The 15,318-nt window shown below is 37.2% G+C and overlaps 1 protein-coding gene across 1 annotated transcript; it reads left to right on the forward strand.

Moving 5' to 3' along the window:
* The first annotated feature begins 4,112 nt into the window (after positions 1–4,112).
* Positions 4,113–12,461, forward strand: LOC122640456 (kxDL motif-containing protein CG10681-like). The gene is made up of 3 exons (XM_043833663.1): positions 4,113–4,273; positions 7,423–7,575; positions 12,152–12,461. The coding sequence occupies exons 1-3, from the start codon at positions 4,152–4,154 to the stop codon at positions 12,252–12,254; spliced, it is 378 nt and encodes a 125-aa protein (XP_043689598.1). The 5' UTR covers positions 4,113–4,151; the 3' UTR covers positions 12,255–12,461.
* The last annotated feature ends 2,857 nt before the right edge of the window (positions 12,462–15,318 follow it).

Genomic DNA, 15,318 nt, shown 5'->3' on the forward strand with positions numbered 1-15,318 from the left:
CACCCATTTTGTTTATTATTATCGGAATTGGTAGTTCGTTGTTATTTTTCAGCGTTCTCCAATTGAAGAATATATATTGTACAAGATTGAAGTGAACTGGTCAATCTATGCCCAGCCTGAACACCGCATATGATATGAAGAAGTTGAGTTCGACAATGATACACCCAGCTGTAATACCGCATGCAATATGATGAGATGAGGCTGGGTGGCTAGGGATATCGAATGTGTCGCATGTGGAGTTTGAGTCAGGTTGGAACTGAACATGTGATATTGATGTGCTCTTAGAGATAATCTCCATGTCGATCAATATGCCCTAACCCACAAATTTCTTCTCTGCAACTTCAATTTTGGAGGTTTCATGTTAGAGTTCATCTTTCCCAAATGGTTTCGGGTTTGTTTTTCAGTTTCAAACCCTAAACCATTTGGAGAAGATGAGGGCATTTTGATTATTTTATTTTTAAAATTTTGGTGGGTTTTTATCAGAAGGGTATTTTGGTCATTAGGTATCCTGAAACTAATATCTAACGTTCCAAATTAATGGCAAGGACTAAAGTGCTAGATTGTTTTGAAAATAAAGGGTGTTTGCAATTAGAAAAGTTGTAGGAGACATTTGGACAAATAAACATTTTCAGGGAGGCATTTGTCAAAAACCCAGGATTATTTTCCTCGTGTGCTAGGGTGCGCTGCACGCCGTGCAGTACCGGGCCACAGAGGATTCGGGGCCCCTGTTTTCTTCCGCTCCAGGCCTTAACTGCTCAAAAGGCGTGCCTCCATTACTTCTCTGTACTACTACTGAACTACGTCAGTCACAAGAGCAAGCCAAAGTATAAACTTCCCAAATTAGCCCTGTACTTCTCTTCTATTTTGGGGACCTATCCTATAATACCAACATTATTATACGGCCTTGGGTTTAAAAGCACGCACTCACGGTGCTGTCTTTGGTCAATAAATTAAAACGTCCTTCTTAAATACTACGCTAAATATCTAATTTAATAACACATCCCCATTAAGGCATTAACTAATAGAACTTGTAGAACATAAGGGACGATTACCCCAAAAAGAGAAAAAAAAAAGAATCACAATGACGGAAACACCCTCACTTTGACAACTCACATGTAAATACATCCTTTTACTACTAAGGACAGTATCATCATTCAATAGAAAATACAAGTTTTTTTTTTTTTTTGGGTAAATGAATAGAAAATACAAGTGGGGTCCACAAACTACGGTCATTTCATTGGTACTGTTGTCGAAAAAGCAGAGGTACTTTTCAACCAATAGAAGACGCGCAAATTAAAATGCATACCGAAGCTCTGCAATTTCAGTGGTGGCAAGTAGTATTTTTGTAAATATAATAACAATCGTATGGATGGATGCATCATGCAATGTATGGATGATGTGACCCAGATGATGCATGACATTAATGTAAAGACTCATGTATCCAAATGCCTTTAGTACCTTCAGAAAGCCGCCGATGGAAAGATTTACGGATACAGAGAGAGAAAGAGAGGATCCGAGGCAGAGGGAATATTAGGGTTTAGGGGTTTAGCCGTTTAGGTATCTTTTATTTCCCGTTTGAACTTTCGAGGTGTTATAAAGGTGTCAGTAAAAATACTGTTTCGATATGCACGGTTCAAGGTATCGGTCTATGTCACTAGTACCTGAAACCGATATGATGCTAATATCATAGTGGTGTATCGGTACAAGAGAGGATAAATGGTTAAAAAACTAAGATATTGGTATTTTAAGGGCAAATAGTCCAATCAAACCAACCGATCTATATTGGTATCTATTGGTATCGGCCCCGATACTAATATCAATTCCAGCTACCAATGCCAATACCAATAATACCAATAGAATTTTCTTATATGTTTCACTCTTTAGTAGTTTAGTAAACAATTGGACCCGTGGTTTGAGGAATTCGTATCGGATTGGCCTGATCGGCCGATTCCTTTGGTATTAATAGAAGCCGATACTATTTTTGGCTGATCCTGTATCAGTGGATTGGTATGACGGTGGTAATATGTACAAAAAAAAATCTAATTTTTTTTGAGAAAATTTCAGAGACACCCTCTCTTAGTATTTAATATGTCACGGACTTACCAAACTTGGTGAAAATGTCACAGACACCCCTTAATTTATGACTTTGTTTCAACTTAGTCCACTCCGTTAGTCTCTGCAGTTAAGTGGCTGGTAACTCTTTTTAAATGGTGAAATTACCCTTACCTATGAACTCCCCATAATACCCTTAAGGGTAAAATCCCAAATACAAACCATTCTCTTCATGGGACCCACCATTTCTTCTTCTTCTTCTTCGTTTCTTTCTGCTTCACCGCTGCAACCTCTGACCACCACCAATGTCAATGACTTTCATAGCAACACCTAGACGGACCATCATAATCAATGCCCAGGCTCGCATGTCTATCAACCTATAATACACTTTACATATCTTCATCTTCTTCTACTCATCAATTCCTCTTTTATTTTCATTCAATTTCTCTGTTCCTGTTTCGAGTTTTAGTTTCTCAAATCTCAATTTGATTGTTCCAAGCTCAAAGAAGAAGAAGAAGAAGATATTGGCGATCTTAACAAGATAGTAGCTCATCCAACAAAGGAGCTGCACCCCTGATTCTTCAAGGAGTGCTGAAAAGACTAATCCAATTCCAGAGGAGATTCTCAAGGATTTCATCTCTTCCCATCCCGGTAATGCCTTTTCCATGGCATTCAACAGTGCTCGCTAATGTTCGTCCTTACCAAATCAATTCCCTCCACAACCAAAGGTACCCATATTGTGCGATTTTATTTGTTGCTTTTGAATTTCTTCGAGTTTAGATGAGAAATCAAACAGATTATTAGAGATAAGAATAAAGTAATATTGAAGACCATTTTGTTTTTTTGTTTACCTGTTCACAGCCGCTGTCCAGCCACCCTCTCTTTCCCCTTCTTCTGCTTTTTCGTATTATTATTCTCCATACACCATAACCGAACCCATCTCTTCACTGAATTTCAAAATTCATTTCTATTTCCCTTCCATTAACCAAATATCCGTTATCATCGTTACCCACTCCCTTTCCACAACCCCCAAAATGAAACCCATCTTCCTCACTTCATTCTTTACCCCAACTCAAAACCCCTGCCACCACTTCTTTCCCTGGTTTTTGCAGGTTAAATGTTGTTAACGACCTCATTTTGTTTTTCTTAATGTTATCTGATCGGATCAATTTGCAAATTGTATGAAATCCAAACTCTAGGTCTTCCAACAGTTTCCAACGGAAAAAATCAAGTGAAATTTAGGGATCGGAGGTTATTTCTTACGATGGACTAGGATGATTTTAGATTGATTTTGAGGAGTTCAAGGGGTGGATGTCTGGAATTTCATGGACACGGCAATCTCTGTTGACTCTTTGGACTACGGAAACGAATTGAAGGATCGAAGAGATAGAATCGTAGAGCGGCTTTACGGAAACGGATAAACAAATCATGGACATGGCAATTTTGGTTGGCGGGCATCACGAGTAGTCGAGGGGGTTGGCCGTTGCAGCAGGTGGTGGGGTGGTGGTGGTCAAGCGGGAAAATGAGGGTGTGGTGGTGGAGGCGGCAGTGGTGACTGGTGAATGGTGATGGTTTAGTACCTTAAACGTAATTTATCAAACATTGGATACTCAACTTATAATTTTATCAAACGTTAGGTATCTTAAGTGTCATTTACCCATTTTTTATTTAAATAATTAAGAGGATAAAATTGACATTTTAATTTTGGGTCGTAACCTGCTTAACATAAAGGGGGAAGGTTGCCATTTTGACCAAGTTTGGTAAGTCCGTGACATATTGAATACTTAGAAAGGGGTCTCCGTGAAATTTTTCCATATTTTTTAAAAGACAATAAAGGTAAACGGTAAACCTGAGTACCTGACCAATACGGACCGATCCGGGTCAGTATTGATTGCTAAAACCCTGATTGGAACACAAGAAATAAATGAGATTGATGGCATGGACTTGGTTAGAAAGCCACAGATGGGCCAAAGAGAGGTTTGGGTTATGTTCTTCTGCCCAGCCCAGCCTCAGGCCCTCGACCCATTATGAGGAGTCATGATTTCAATGTAAGGGATTGGAATTGACTTTTAAGCTTCGGCCGTACCTGCACTTCTCCGATGGAGATGGAGCAGTCGGAGAGGGAAGCGATCAGAGACGCTTCTGAAGATATTTCTCGGCAGTTCAATACACTAGTTAACGCTAACGATGTCGATACGCTCAAGCAATTGCAGGAACTAGTGTAATCTCTCTTACTCTCCCTTCTTTCTCTTTCTTGGTGAAAACTAAAAAAATTCATTTCGCTGCTTTCTGAACTAGGTTATCTGTTGGGTTTTGATGTCAATGGTATAATCATAATTGAGTGGAGTGAATTTTGTGTTGCTTTTCGGTTCATTCTGGCATTGTATATAATTCACCAGAGTTGAAGATACTGTATGTAATTTGCGATGTTGTGGTGTTCAATTTGTCGTTTCCTGTGTTTTGATGCACTGTAAGATTAAATTTTCATGTGGTTTCTTGACCTGCATAAAATTAGGTGTGGTTTGATTGCTAGAAACTATAATCGTTCGGTTTCAATTACCTTCTGAAGGTAATAAAAAAATTGTAAAAAAGAAAAATGGGTGGGAACTGCAAGTGGGTTTGCTTAGCTTGAGTAAGTGTTCTAAATGGACATCCAGGATGCCCAGCATTGAGCCTGTTACGATCCTGATCACGTGAATATGATGGACCTACGGAGGAAGTATACAAGATAAGGAAGAAGGTGAATAAATATTGGAGGTTAGAGAAAGAAGAGATTAGAAAAAGGTAAAGAGAAGATAGAAATCTTTTCTGCTCAAATTCTTATTCCTCTTATATCCGTACTTGTTTCAATATATGACCCATATGTTAAAACAATAACTACCACAACTACCCAAAATGAAGTTCTCCCATAACTACCCATTATCCTTTAATTTGGCAACTGACTGGAAGCAACTACAGTAACTTCCATTAGGAACTATATATATATGTAACTGACTTGCTGATCATGTACCATGTGGACCTCTAACATTCCCTCCCCCTTAAGTCGGTCCTTGTCCTCAAGGGCAATGAAATTAAGAGTCATAGGGCCTGCCAGGATCCCATTCCTTAAAAGGGAAAATCCCAATATATGAAGCAAAAAGAGAGATTTTCTTGAGCAATGGTCATCTCACAACGTGCCGACCTCATAGAATTTGTGTTATGTGCTTAATGGTGTTCAATCTAGTGTATGGCGATAGATTGGGCCAGTCTAGTATGGGATAGATTAAAGGGCTTGATTTAATGCATTCCATCAACTCTGGAGCTTTTGGCATATAGGTCAAGTACCTAACATTTGGTATCAGAGCCGGACACCACGTGATGTAGATTGAAGCATGAAGAAGACCAAAGGGGAAAAAAAAAGTTACTGGTCACGTGAACAGTACATCGCGACATTGTTCATGTGAATAGTGATTTGGGGGCTGATATGGACTGCTGGCTTAGAGGAGGTGATTTTATATGTTATTTTTATTATTAAACACTTATTTAGTTTCCTATTTAAGTTGTAATCCTAATTGGGAATCCTAGTTCTGTTAGGATTCCTAGTTAGAGTCTAGTTTCTATTTTAGGATTTTTATTTTATTCTTAGAATTTGTCTTAGGTTTTATTATACATATATGTATGTGGCTGAACAGGATAGAAACAGAGATTGAAGAAAAGAAGCTATTGATGAAGTTGTGAGATGCGGCAATGGTGAGATACCGTGGGTGAGAAGCCCTGGGTGAGAGGATGAAGGGCTGAGATAATTGATCCTATCCCCCCTTCTATATCCCTTTCTTCGTCTTTTTCTTATCCTTTTATGTTCTTCCCATATGTAACAAAAAATAGCAATAAAAAAAAAAAAAGTTTCAGTTATTTAGCTTGTTCTTTTATTTTATTGATCTTGCTACAATCGATCTCCCACTGGTTTCCCTGGTTCGAGGTCGAATTTGCATTACGACGTCATGGGTTCGAGTCAGGAAAGGACTATCTAGGAGAGGGCTACCTAGAGTAGAGCAAAAGCCATCAAGAAATGGCTACCTGCTTCCAGGCAGAAACCTTGGGGCAGAGTGGAGCCGCTTGGAAAGGGCTACCTACCACCAGAGTGAGACTAGATTGGGCCAGCCTAGTATGTGATAGGTTAAAAAGCTTGATTTAACGCGTTCCATCAGCTCTAGAGTTTTTGGCGTATCGGTCAAGTACCTAACAATTTGCATGTCTTTCCTAAGTAGTAATTTTATTTACAACTTTTGTGCTTTTTTAGATGTGTACATTGAAGGAAGTGGTCCATGATCTGCATTGCTGGATCTTCCTTTGCTTCTTCTTCTTTGGAAACTCTTGTGCACCGCTGTTGTGGCTTCAATTGACAGTAACTTAATTGCATTGGTTGCTACCTCTTCCTTTGGTCTGTTCACCTCTGTTAATGATTCAAATTTCTCAAACAATGCTAGCATCTTTTTCACGATTTAATCAAATAAAGCTAAATTTCTAGCTTGAATATCATGAATCTTGTTGACGTTTTGCTTCATAGCCTATGGATCATTTTCTAGTTGTGGTACCAGATGTTATGATCCTAGTCACGTGAAGAAGATATGATCTCTCTCGTCATGGAATGATGAATTATGGAGGAAGTAAAAGAGATAAAGAAGAAGGTTAATGATGGAGGTCAGAGAAAGAAGAGATAAGAAAGAGGTAAAGAGGAGATAGAAGTTTTTTCTAATCAAATTTTTATTTCTCTTACATTCATACTTGTTGTTTAAATAGAAGACCCATACATTAAAACAATAACTACAACAACTACACAACATGAAGTTCTCCCATAACTAGCCATTACCATTTAACTTGGCGACTGACTTGAAGCAATCACAGTAATTATCCATTAGGAACTATATTACTTAACAATTGATTTAACTAACTCACTGATCGTGTGCCTTGTGGACCTCTAACAGAGCCCAAGCATTATCCCCTTTCTTTTTGGTAGTTGGGACACTGCCCTTGACCGGAAAATCAACTGGTAGCTATCCCCACAATTCAGGATGGGGAAAATTTTTCTTCAAAATATTGCTTTGAATGTAAACACATGATTTGAAGTTATGGCTCCATACCCAGAGAAGGGAAGAAGGTCCCATTAGTTGGGTAGCATTTGTTGTTAATTGATTTCTTCTGTTTTGCTTTCTTCTCTTTAAATATATTTTCTCTGTGTTGGGCTTACTTTGCTGACCTCTTACTCCTATCCTGGTAATTGGAAATTATAAAATTTATTTTAATTTTTTTTTCTGTACATTTATGTTATTTAAAACAGGATGCCTTACAGTAGAAGTGTCAATGTTGATAAAGTGAAACTCTCTATTGCAGATTGGGAAGATTACAGGATAGCAATGCTGTCTTATCGCATTTCAATGCTTTTTCGGACAAGTGCTTTTCAGGGATTTCTGGCGATTTATCAAAGAATACACTTCTCTTAAGGTCCATGAAGATAGACCTTGATTATATATTTCAGAAGCTGAGGTTGGAATCACCATTTGTTATTCGTCTTATTCTGATTAACTCAACTTTTTATCCTATATCAATTTTTTGTTTTTTGGAATTCACTGGTGGTACATTTTCTACAACACCATGACATTTTTTCATCAAGTTTCCTGCCCCCCACACGCACCATGGTGGAATGGTAGCACCGTCATGTTGTAGAAACTGAACTGTTCTTCATGCATCATGTCCATATCCTTAAGAAATTTTGTGTTGAAGCCTTTCAAACAGCATTTCTGTTTTTTTTTTTTAGATAAATCATATTCGTACTTTTGACTTTGGACAGATAGTCCCCATATGAGGTCATGTTTAATACTCCACCAGTTTATAGGTCATTGTGTGTCTTTGGATGCACTTGTTATCCTCTGTTGAGACTAAACTATGTTTTTTTATTAGTTTTCCTCCTGGAAGCAAGAGTTACAATTGTATGGATCTTCCTACAGCCATTTTTTTATTTATCTTCGCTTGTCACTTTTTAGGAGACACTGTTTTATTCCACTGAGCATTCATTTAATGATTCTGATTTTGCTCCCTTGTTGCAGCCATTGGACTGAAATGAGGTCATTTCCTTGAAACCAGCACCTATATCGCCACACATTGTGTTGCCACCATGGTTCGACGTCTTGGTCTTGGGCATGGTTTGAGCCAGGCCAAAAACCGAGTTGTCCTGGCTGAAACCCATGATTCAGCCAAGATCATGTATGTTTTTTTTCCCAAATTGCAGCCTTGGTTTCAGGGGTCATATGACCTAATTAGGTCATGAAATTTGCAGGACAACCTATTTTAGGCCCTGCAAACATAATGGAACCTTTAGCTTTTTAAAAATCACTCCAAATGTTGTTGTTGAGCAACAAATTCTCTTGTTCCAAGCTTGTTTGGATAAGATTTGGAGCAAATACGAGATTTGGGGGGTTTTCTTCAATAACTTACGAAACCAGTTGAGTCCACCAAGAGTTGGTCGAAAATAAAGACAAGTCGAGTTTTGGTATTTATATAAGGTGTGTTGTAACATTTCAACCCCATAAGAAATCTCGGACCGAAATTTCAGTCGGGACTATGTTCTTTTCTTGTTTCATAGCTGGTTTTGACTCGGTATCTTGAAATACCGAGATCTCGGCAAGACCTCATACCATGATTGCCACCACCAGTCTTTTTTATGCCTTTTTCTCCTTTCCCTCTCAGGGTTTACACACGTTGACCTCATCCCCCACCACCCAAAAAAAAAAAAATCCAATACCAATCCCAGCTTCTTCTCCACCTGCGTTGCCTTCCCCTCTCTTTAGCCACAGCCTCTCCATCACACCATTACCACCCCTCTTCCCTATCCTCAGCTACTCCTTTACCTCTTCCACCTACTAGTTTATCCTCAGTTTCCTGCCTCTCCCCCTCCTCCCCCTTCCATATACTCGTTTTCTTAACTTGGAAAACCACACACAATATTTTGAATTTAGGCACTACCAAATGGCCTATCCCTCTTTCTCTTCTTTCTCATCTTGAGCCAAGAGAACCTACATCTTTTAAAAAAGCTAGTCTTGATCCTCAGTGGCGAGGCGATGTAAACAAAATTTTCTGCTCTTAGTAAAATCCAGACGTGTGTGCTGTTCCCACCTACTCCTAACATGCACATTGTTGTATGTAAGTGGATCTAAAGATTAATTGGAAAGCTGATGGTTCTATCAAGCGTTATAAGGCTTATTTAATTATTCAAGGGTGCTCACAAAAGTATGGTATTGATTATGATGAAACATTTACTCCTATTGTTAAGCCGGTCACCATTTGGGCTTTCTTTGCTCTTGCCTTGTCTCAAAATTTGCCGGTTCACCAACTTGATGTGAAGAATGCTTTTCTTCATGATTTTCTGTCTGAAGATGTCTACATGTGACTGCCGCCTGGGTTTCATGATTCTTGATACCCTAGACACGTTTGTAAGTTGAAGAAACCCATTTACAGTTGGCAGCTAGTACGTCGTGCTTGGTTTCATAGATTTAGTTGTTATCTTCCTGATTTGTGATTTTAAAATTTTTGCTCTGATACCATGCCAAGGATAAAATTGCTGTTATCAGAGAGGTTCACGGTTGATCATTTTTATAAGATTCAATGGTACAGTATTTACATGAGTTTTAATCTATACATGGACACATGATATTTACAACAAAAATAGATGAGGGCAGAAGGTAAGCCAGCCATGCTAGCAATGGAAAGATTTTGAAATCCCTTGGGACTGTGCTACTGTGAGGTGAGATCCTCCCACCAGGTGACATGTCGCTACTAGTGGCCCAGTGGTGTTCCTCAGGAACATCAGAACATGACACCTACTTTGGCATTTAATTGTACCTGATGCAGGATCATTCATCTGTCGGGGACTGCGGACCCATATTTTTGTTGTATCGTGATTCCTAACTTGTAAACAATAAAGACATTGCACAGTGTCATGTGTTTATCATTCGAGCTAATCAGTCTTATTTAGTCCTACTATTGAGGTCTTCCACAAGTGCACGTGTGGGGGTTGGGGGTTGGGGGAGGGGAAGAACTGATTTGTATCCCAATCAATTGTACTCATTCAGACTGTTGTAACTGTTCAAAAAGAATCTGAGGAATGATCTGTATTTTCTAGAACTAATGTAATCCTGTATTTGAAGTACTCAAACCAGAAACCAAAACAGAATCTTTTCACAGATATATAGTTCCAGATTTGGGGAGATTATCAATAACACAAAATCAGATGGTAAAATAGGGCTGAAACTGAAATCGAGTTCACTAATTAGAGAGGGGAATGTATGCTGAAAATCTGAGATCAATCAGATGGTCAGATCAGCATCTATGGGTGAGTCCTAGTGGCATTAGAAATTGGGGTAAAACAGTAAATTAACAACTGGAATTAGGTTTTAGAGGTTGAAGAAAGATTGCAGGTTTTCAGACAAGAAAATAACCTATAAACAATAGATTAGTAGGTTCAACAAATCAGAACTAGAATCAAATCTGAAAATAGGGTTTTAACAAGGCAAAGGGTAGAATAGAGATTTCACTCCGGCAACCAATCAGCTGGTCAGAATTGAGTGAAACTTGAATTGAGTTCTCAACTTAGGGTTCTTGAGATCTGGTTAAAGTTTCAGTCAAATCAGATGGCTGGTTTGCTTAATCTCTTAAAAAGCCTTGTATGAAAGTGTAGAATCTAGGGTTCTAGTTGCAGAATTTTCAGATTAAGAACTCACCTGTTAATGGCTGTGATCTGAGAATAGATGATAATAAAACCAATAGAACAGTAGTAGCATTGTAGCCATAGAACATGAACAGAACAAAAGTTAACACCCGGGCTTCACACTGCAAGTTGTTCGATATGATCAAACACCAACCTAAACCTTGATCACACACAAGGGGTTCCTTGATCAAACACAAGGGATTCTTCAATGGAGAAGGCAGCAGCAATTTTCTTCATCAAATTCGTGTCCAATGCTTTCCATACTGAAAGGAAAGGCCTAACCTAATCCTTAACCTATTAGGTAGCCCAAACTGACTAGGAAATTGAAATACTGAAGGAAATAGACTGAAAACATGGTTGGACTTATAGAGTCCTAATCCAGCCCAACTTACATTGTTTAAAAGCAAATAAAAGAAAACTACTAAAATCATTTAAATTGAACCATTGGTTGGACTAGCTTGGAACTGGTTCAATTTAAAAACAAAAGACTTCAAAAATAAAATTATGGAAACTAAACTAACCAATCCAGTATATATGCAACCTTATTACCCATAGTTTAGGCCCATAAAAGTGGCATATTACATTGAAAACCATGGGATCAAAGGCTCAACATGTATATTACCCAACCCTAGACTTATTCCTATGTAAATAAGCCTCTTTTGGTGATGTATCTGAATCAAGAACATAAAAGATCATTCTTCATAAGATTATTATATGTAACTGTCCCCCAAAAAAAAAAAAAAAAAAAACTGTGGAATGGTGTGGGCTTTTGCAGTCCCCAGCTTTTTCTTGCTTACGTTGCATTTGTTATATCAGCTTTTGTAATTGTTAAAGATACACACCGTGGAATCTTATAAATGCACTTCGATTCTTCACTTCAGAAATGACTCATTCCTGTTAATTTCTTCTTCTATTTTACTTAATTATTTTTGGGATAGGTTGTTATTTTAGCTTTTGGTATACCATCATCTGGTACTTTGTCATGCATATTTTTCTAATCAGTAACAGAACTTGATCGAAATACTAGTAGGATGGAATGGTCTAACTAGAGCCTTGTCAAGAGAAATGGACAGCCAAACCCCTAAAGATACTAAATGGTCTCCGCCTTGTTAAAGTCCTATACAGCTTTTTTTTTTTTTTTTTTGGGGGGAGGGTTGTTCATCGTTGTTTCTGGTGGGTGCCTTCTTAATGGCACCTATCCCACTGTATTTCTTTTTTTTTGCATTTATTCTTTCACTATTATTCATCAAATTTATCATTTACTAGGTTATTTTCATTGGCCTCTCTTATCAGAAATACATTGAACTTGTTAGTTTCAATTCTTGGTGATGTAGTTACAGTAATTTCATTTTCTTACAGAAGCATGAAGGCCAAGATCTTGGCTACCTATCCAGATGCAATTCCTGATCCTTCAACAATGCAGAAGCTTGACCAAAGACCAGACCTTGAGAGATTTCAATAAAATCATCTATTCTATTCTAAGAAGAAAGAGTATGCTGGCTGTTAGGATTTGGTGATTTTGTATTTGCATTGTTGGTTGTATGTTATATTGTTCAACTGCTTGGATATCAAATAGTTCTTTACAAAAAAGAGAAGAAAATTACCAAGGAATTTGTATTGTCAATTACTGATACTCAAAAACTCAAAACAGGTTTATTCATTTTTTTTTTCTTTTTTGGCCCAAAAAAAGTTTGTTCTTTAATATATTAAAAACAAATCCTACAATCAAACTGGACCATTTATATTGAATTGGCCTGAAGGCAAAATTTTGTATCCACTCCACCCTATGGAATATCATGTATTTAATTTTCCACTTGTAAATAGAGTAGCGGTATCTATGTTTTTGAGCTTGTATATTCAGTACCATATATTGAATTTTGAATTTGTCCAAATAGGACCAAACAATATCCAGCCAGATGATATAAGCCCAAGCCTTTGATGGGCAAGACCAAGTTAAAAGCCCCACCATTAAAGTATGGTTCTTAATTGCCTATTCTGACTGGGTTCACAAAGATACTATAAGTGACTTGATCTATGGGTTTTGTATTTTTAAGTCTATCCTGATCAAGGAGGGCCCATAGGCCAACCACAACTACAGCTTCCAAGGGAGGGGAGGGAGAAAGGATGCCTTTTTAATAGCACAAATGTGACTAGGAGAGTCGTACCCATGACCTCCTTGGGGGCAAGAACTTCAACTGACAAGCCTCCTACCAACTGAGCAAGTGGCCTTTGACACTTGATCTAAGGTTAATAGAACAACTTTCTACCTCAAAATTAAATTGGCAAATTAGCCCATAGAGAGGATGCGCATGTTTTGAGCATTAAGTTGGTATTATATAATAAATCTTGTGGTTTAATAATCGTGTTTAATGGTTATAAGTTTAGTAAGTACCATAGCTGATTAAATTGGATTCGGGAAAAATTCAAAAGGCATAACGGTTAGAATAATTCATTTTGTAAATTGAAGAATTCGGTAAAAAATCCAATTAAAAAAAAAGTTTTTAACAAATGCCCCCCTAATTTCAAAACATTGTAGCACTTTGGTCTAGTCTGTTAATTTGGGACGTTAGACGTTAGTTTTAGGTAATCTAATGATCAAAATGCCCTTTTAATAAAAACCTACCAAAATTAAAAAATAAAATGATCAAATTGCCCTCATCTTTCCCAAATGGTTTAGGGTTTGAGATTGAAAATCAAACCCTAAATCATTTGGGGAAGATGAACCCTAAAATCAAACCTCCAAAAGTCTCAACTGAATGCCGAAAAAGAGGGAAATCAAATCCCATGATCTTCTCCTTCCTTGGTTCATATGGTTCTGAATAACCTGCCATTATCGGCGGCAGACTTGCAGTTCTCCACTTTTAATCCAACTCGATAATGGTTAAACCCAATGGTTTATTTGTGTATTAAAAATTAAATAATAAATAATTATTTTACTTCTTTCACAACCCATCAAAGTATATACAGCTGTAAGGCCAAAACTACTTCTATTATTGCTTTTCTTCTTTCAAATACAGATGGTGATGTCAACCACAGGTGCACAGCCTTCTAATTCTCTAAATATGCATTTGTCACATTTTAAAGTGGTGGAGTTGTTGCACCACGATAGATGGGATTCAATGGAAGAATGGGCAAATTTTCTGTTTATAATCGAGAGTGCTTGAGAAGCAGAACAAATATTTAATATTTTTTGGTAATTCAGAACAAATATTTAATTAGTTGCAGCTATATATGGGAGGGTATAGGACACATGAGATGATAATTATTGAATCTCGATGTAGACAAGAGGTTTGATTCTCATCTTTTCCAGCATTCAGTTGAGACTTTTGGAGGTTTGATTTTCAGTTTTGGAGGTTTGTTTTTCGATTTTATGGTTCATCTTTCCTAAATGGTTTAGGGTTTGAAATTGAGATGGTTTAGGGTTTGATTTTCTGTTTCAAACCCTAAACCATTTGGGGAGGATGAGGGTAATTTGGTTATTTTATTCTTTAATTTTGCTGGGTTTTTATTAGAAGGGCATTTTGGTCATTAGATTCCCTAAAATTAACGTCTAACGTCCCAAATTAACGAACTGAATCAAAGTGCTGCAATATTTTGAAATTAGGGGGAAATTTGCAATTAGAAAAGTTGTAGGGGGATATTTGGACAAATGGGCATTTTTAGGTGACATTTGTTAAAAATCCAAAAAAAAAGATTTCTATATAAAATTTTGATTCGGGGTTAATTTTGTAATTTAATTAAAAAAATAAAACCCAATTTTTAAGCATTTCTTATACCTATTTTCATAGATACAAAAAGTTATCATATTTTAATCACAACCAAGTGATAAAATAGGGTCACGTCTGTCTCTCGTGTCGTCTGAACTCAGTGGTCTTTCATCACCAATAGAGTCACACCTGCCTCTCTCGTTGTCTGAACTCAAAGCTCTTTTGTCATCATTATATATGGTTATTCTTCGGTGATGAAGCAGCGAGGGATTTGAAGAGACCGATTTTAACAAGAACGAGAGCACATAATGGGCATTTTGGCCCATTCTAGAACGAGGCTCATTCTTTAATCCATTCTAAGAATTTACAACGGGAATGCATACCAAACAATGTTTTTGTCATTCTAGAATGCGTTCTAAACTCAGAATGAATACCAAACACGTACAACCTAAGTTACTTGGAATTTTTTTTCTCTAATCGACTTACTCTTAAATTTTTTTTTTTAATTCATGTTTCGGTGATTCCCATAATAGTTGTATATGTTAATGCCACCTCAAATGACTTTCTAATAATTTATCATGAATTGGAGTTATTCTTAAATTAGTTTTAATTTATTTTTCTACATTTTATCTTTTCTAGTTATACCACTCATCCATTTCAAAATGCTCATTTTAATTACACTAAGTTTATTTATATGTTGTTTTTTTTACTTCTCAACAGTCAATTCGTTTTGGTTTTTGGTAACATTCAACATTCAATTCTTTTTTGTTTGGTAACACTCAACGTTCAATACCTTACATCATTGACAAATGTCTTATA

Source organism: Telopea speciosissima, chromosome 9 (assembly GCF_018873765.1).
Source record: "Telopea speciosissima isolate NSW1024214 ecotype Mountain lineage chromosome 9, Tspe_v1, whole genome shotgun sequence".
Taxonomy (NCBI): domain Eukaryota; kingdom Viridiplantae; phylum Streptophyta; class Magnoliopsida; order Proteales; family Proteaceae; genus Telopea; species Telopea speciosissima.

Excerpts from the sequence above, each read along its gene's own strand:
- LOC122640456 (XM_043833663.1), top strand. The coding sequence starts at position 4,152 with ATGGAGATGGAGCAGTCGGAGAGGGAAGCGATCAGAGACGCTTCTGAA. Across the intron at positions 4,274-7,422 it reads AAGCAATTGCAGGAACTAGT|ATTGGGAAGATTACAGGATA; the intron begins GTAATCTCTCTT and ends TCTCTATTGCAG. Across the intron at positions 7,576-12,151 it reads TATATATTTCAGAAGCTGAG|AAGCATGAAGGCCAAGATCT; the intron begins GTTGGAATCACC and ends ATTTTCTTACAG.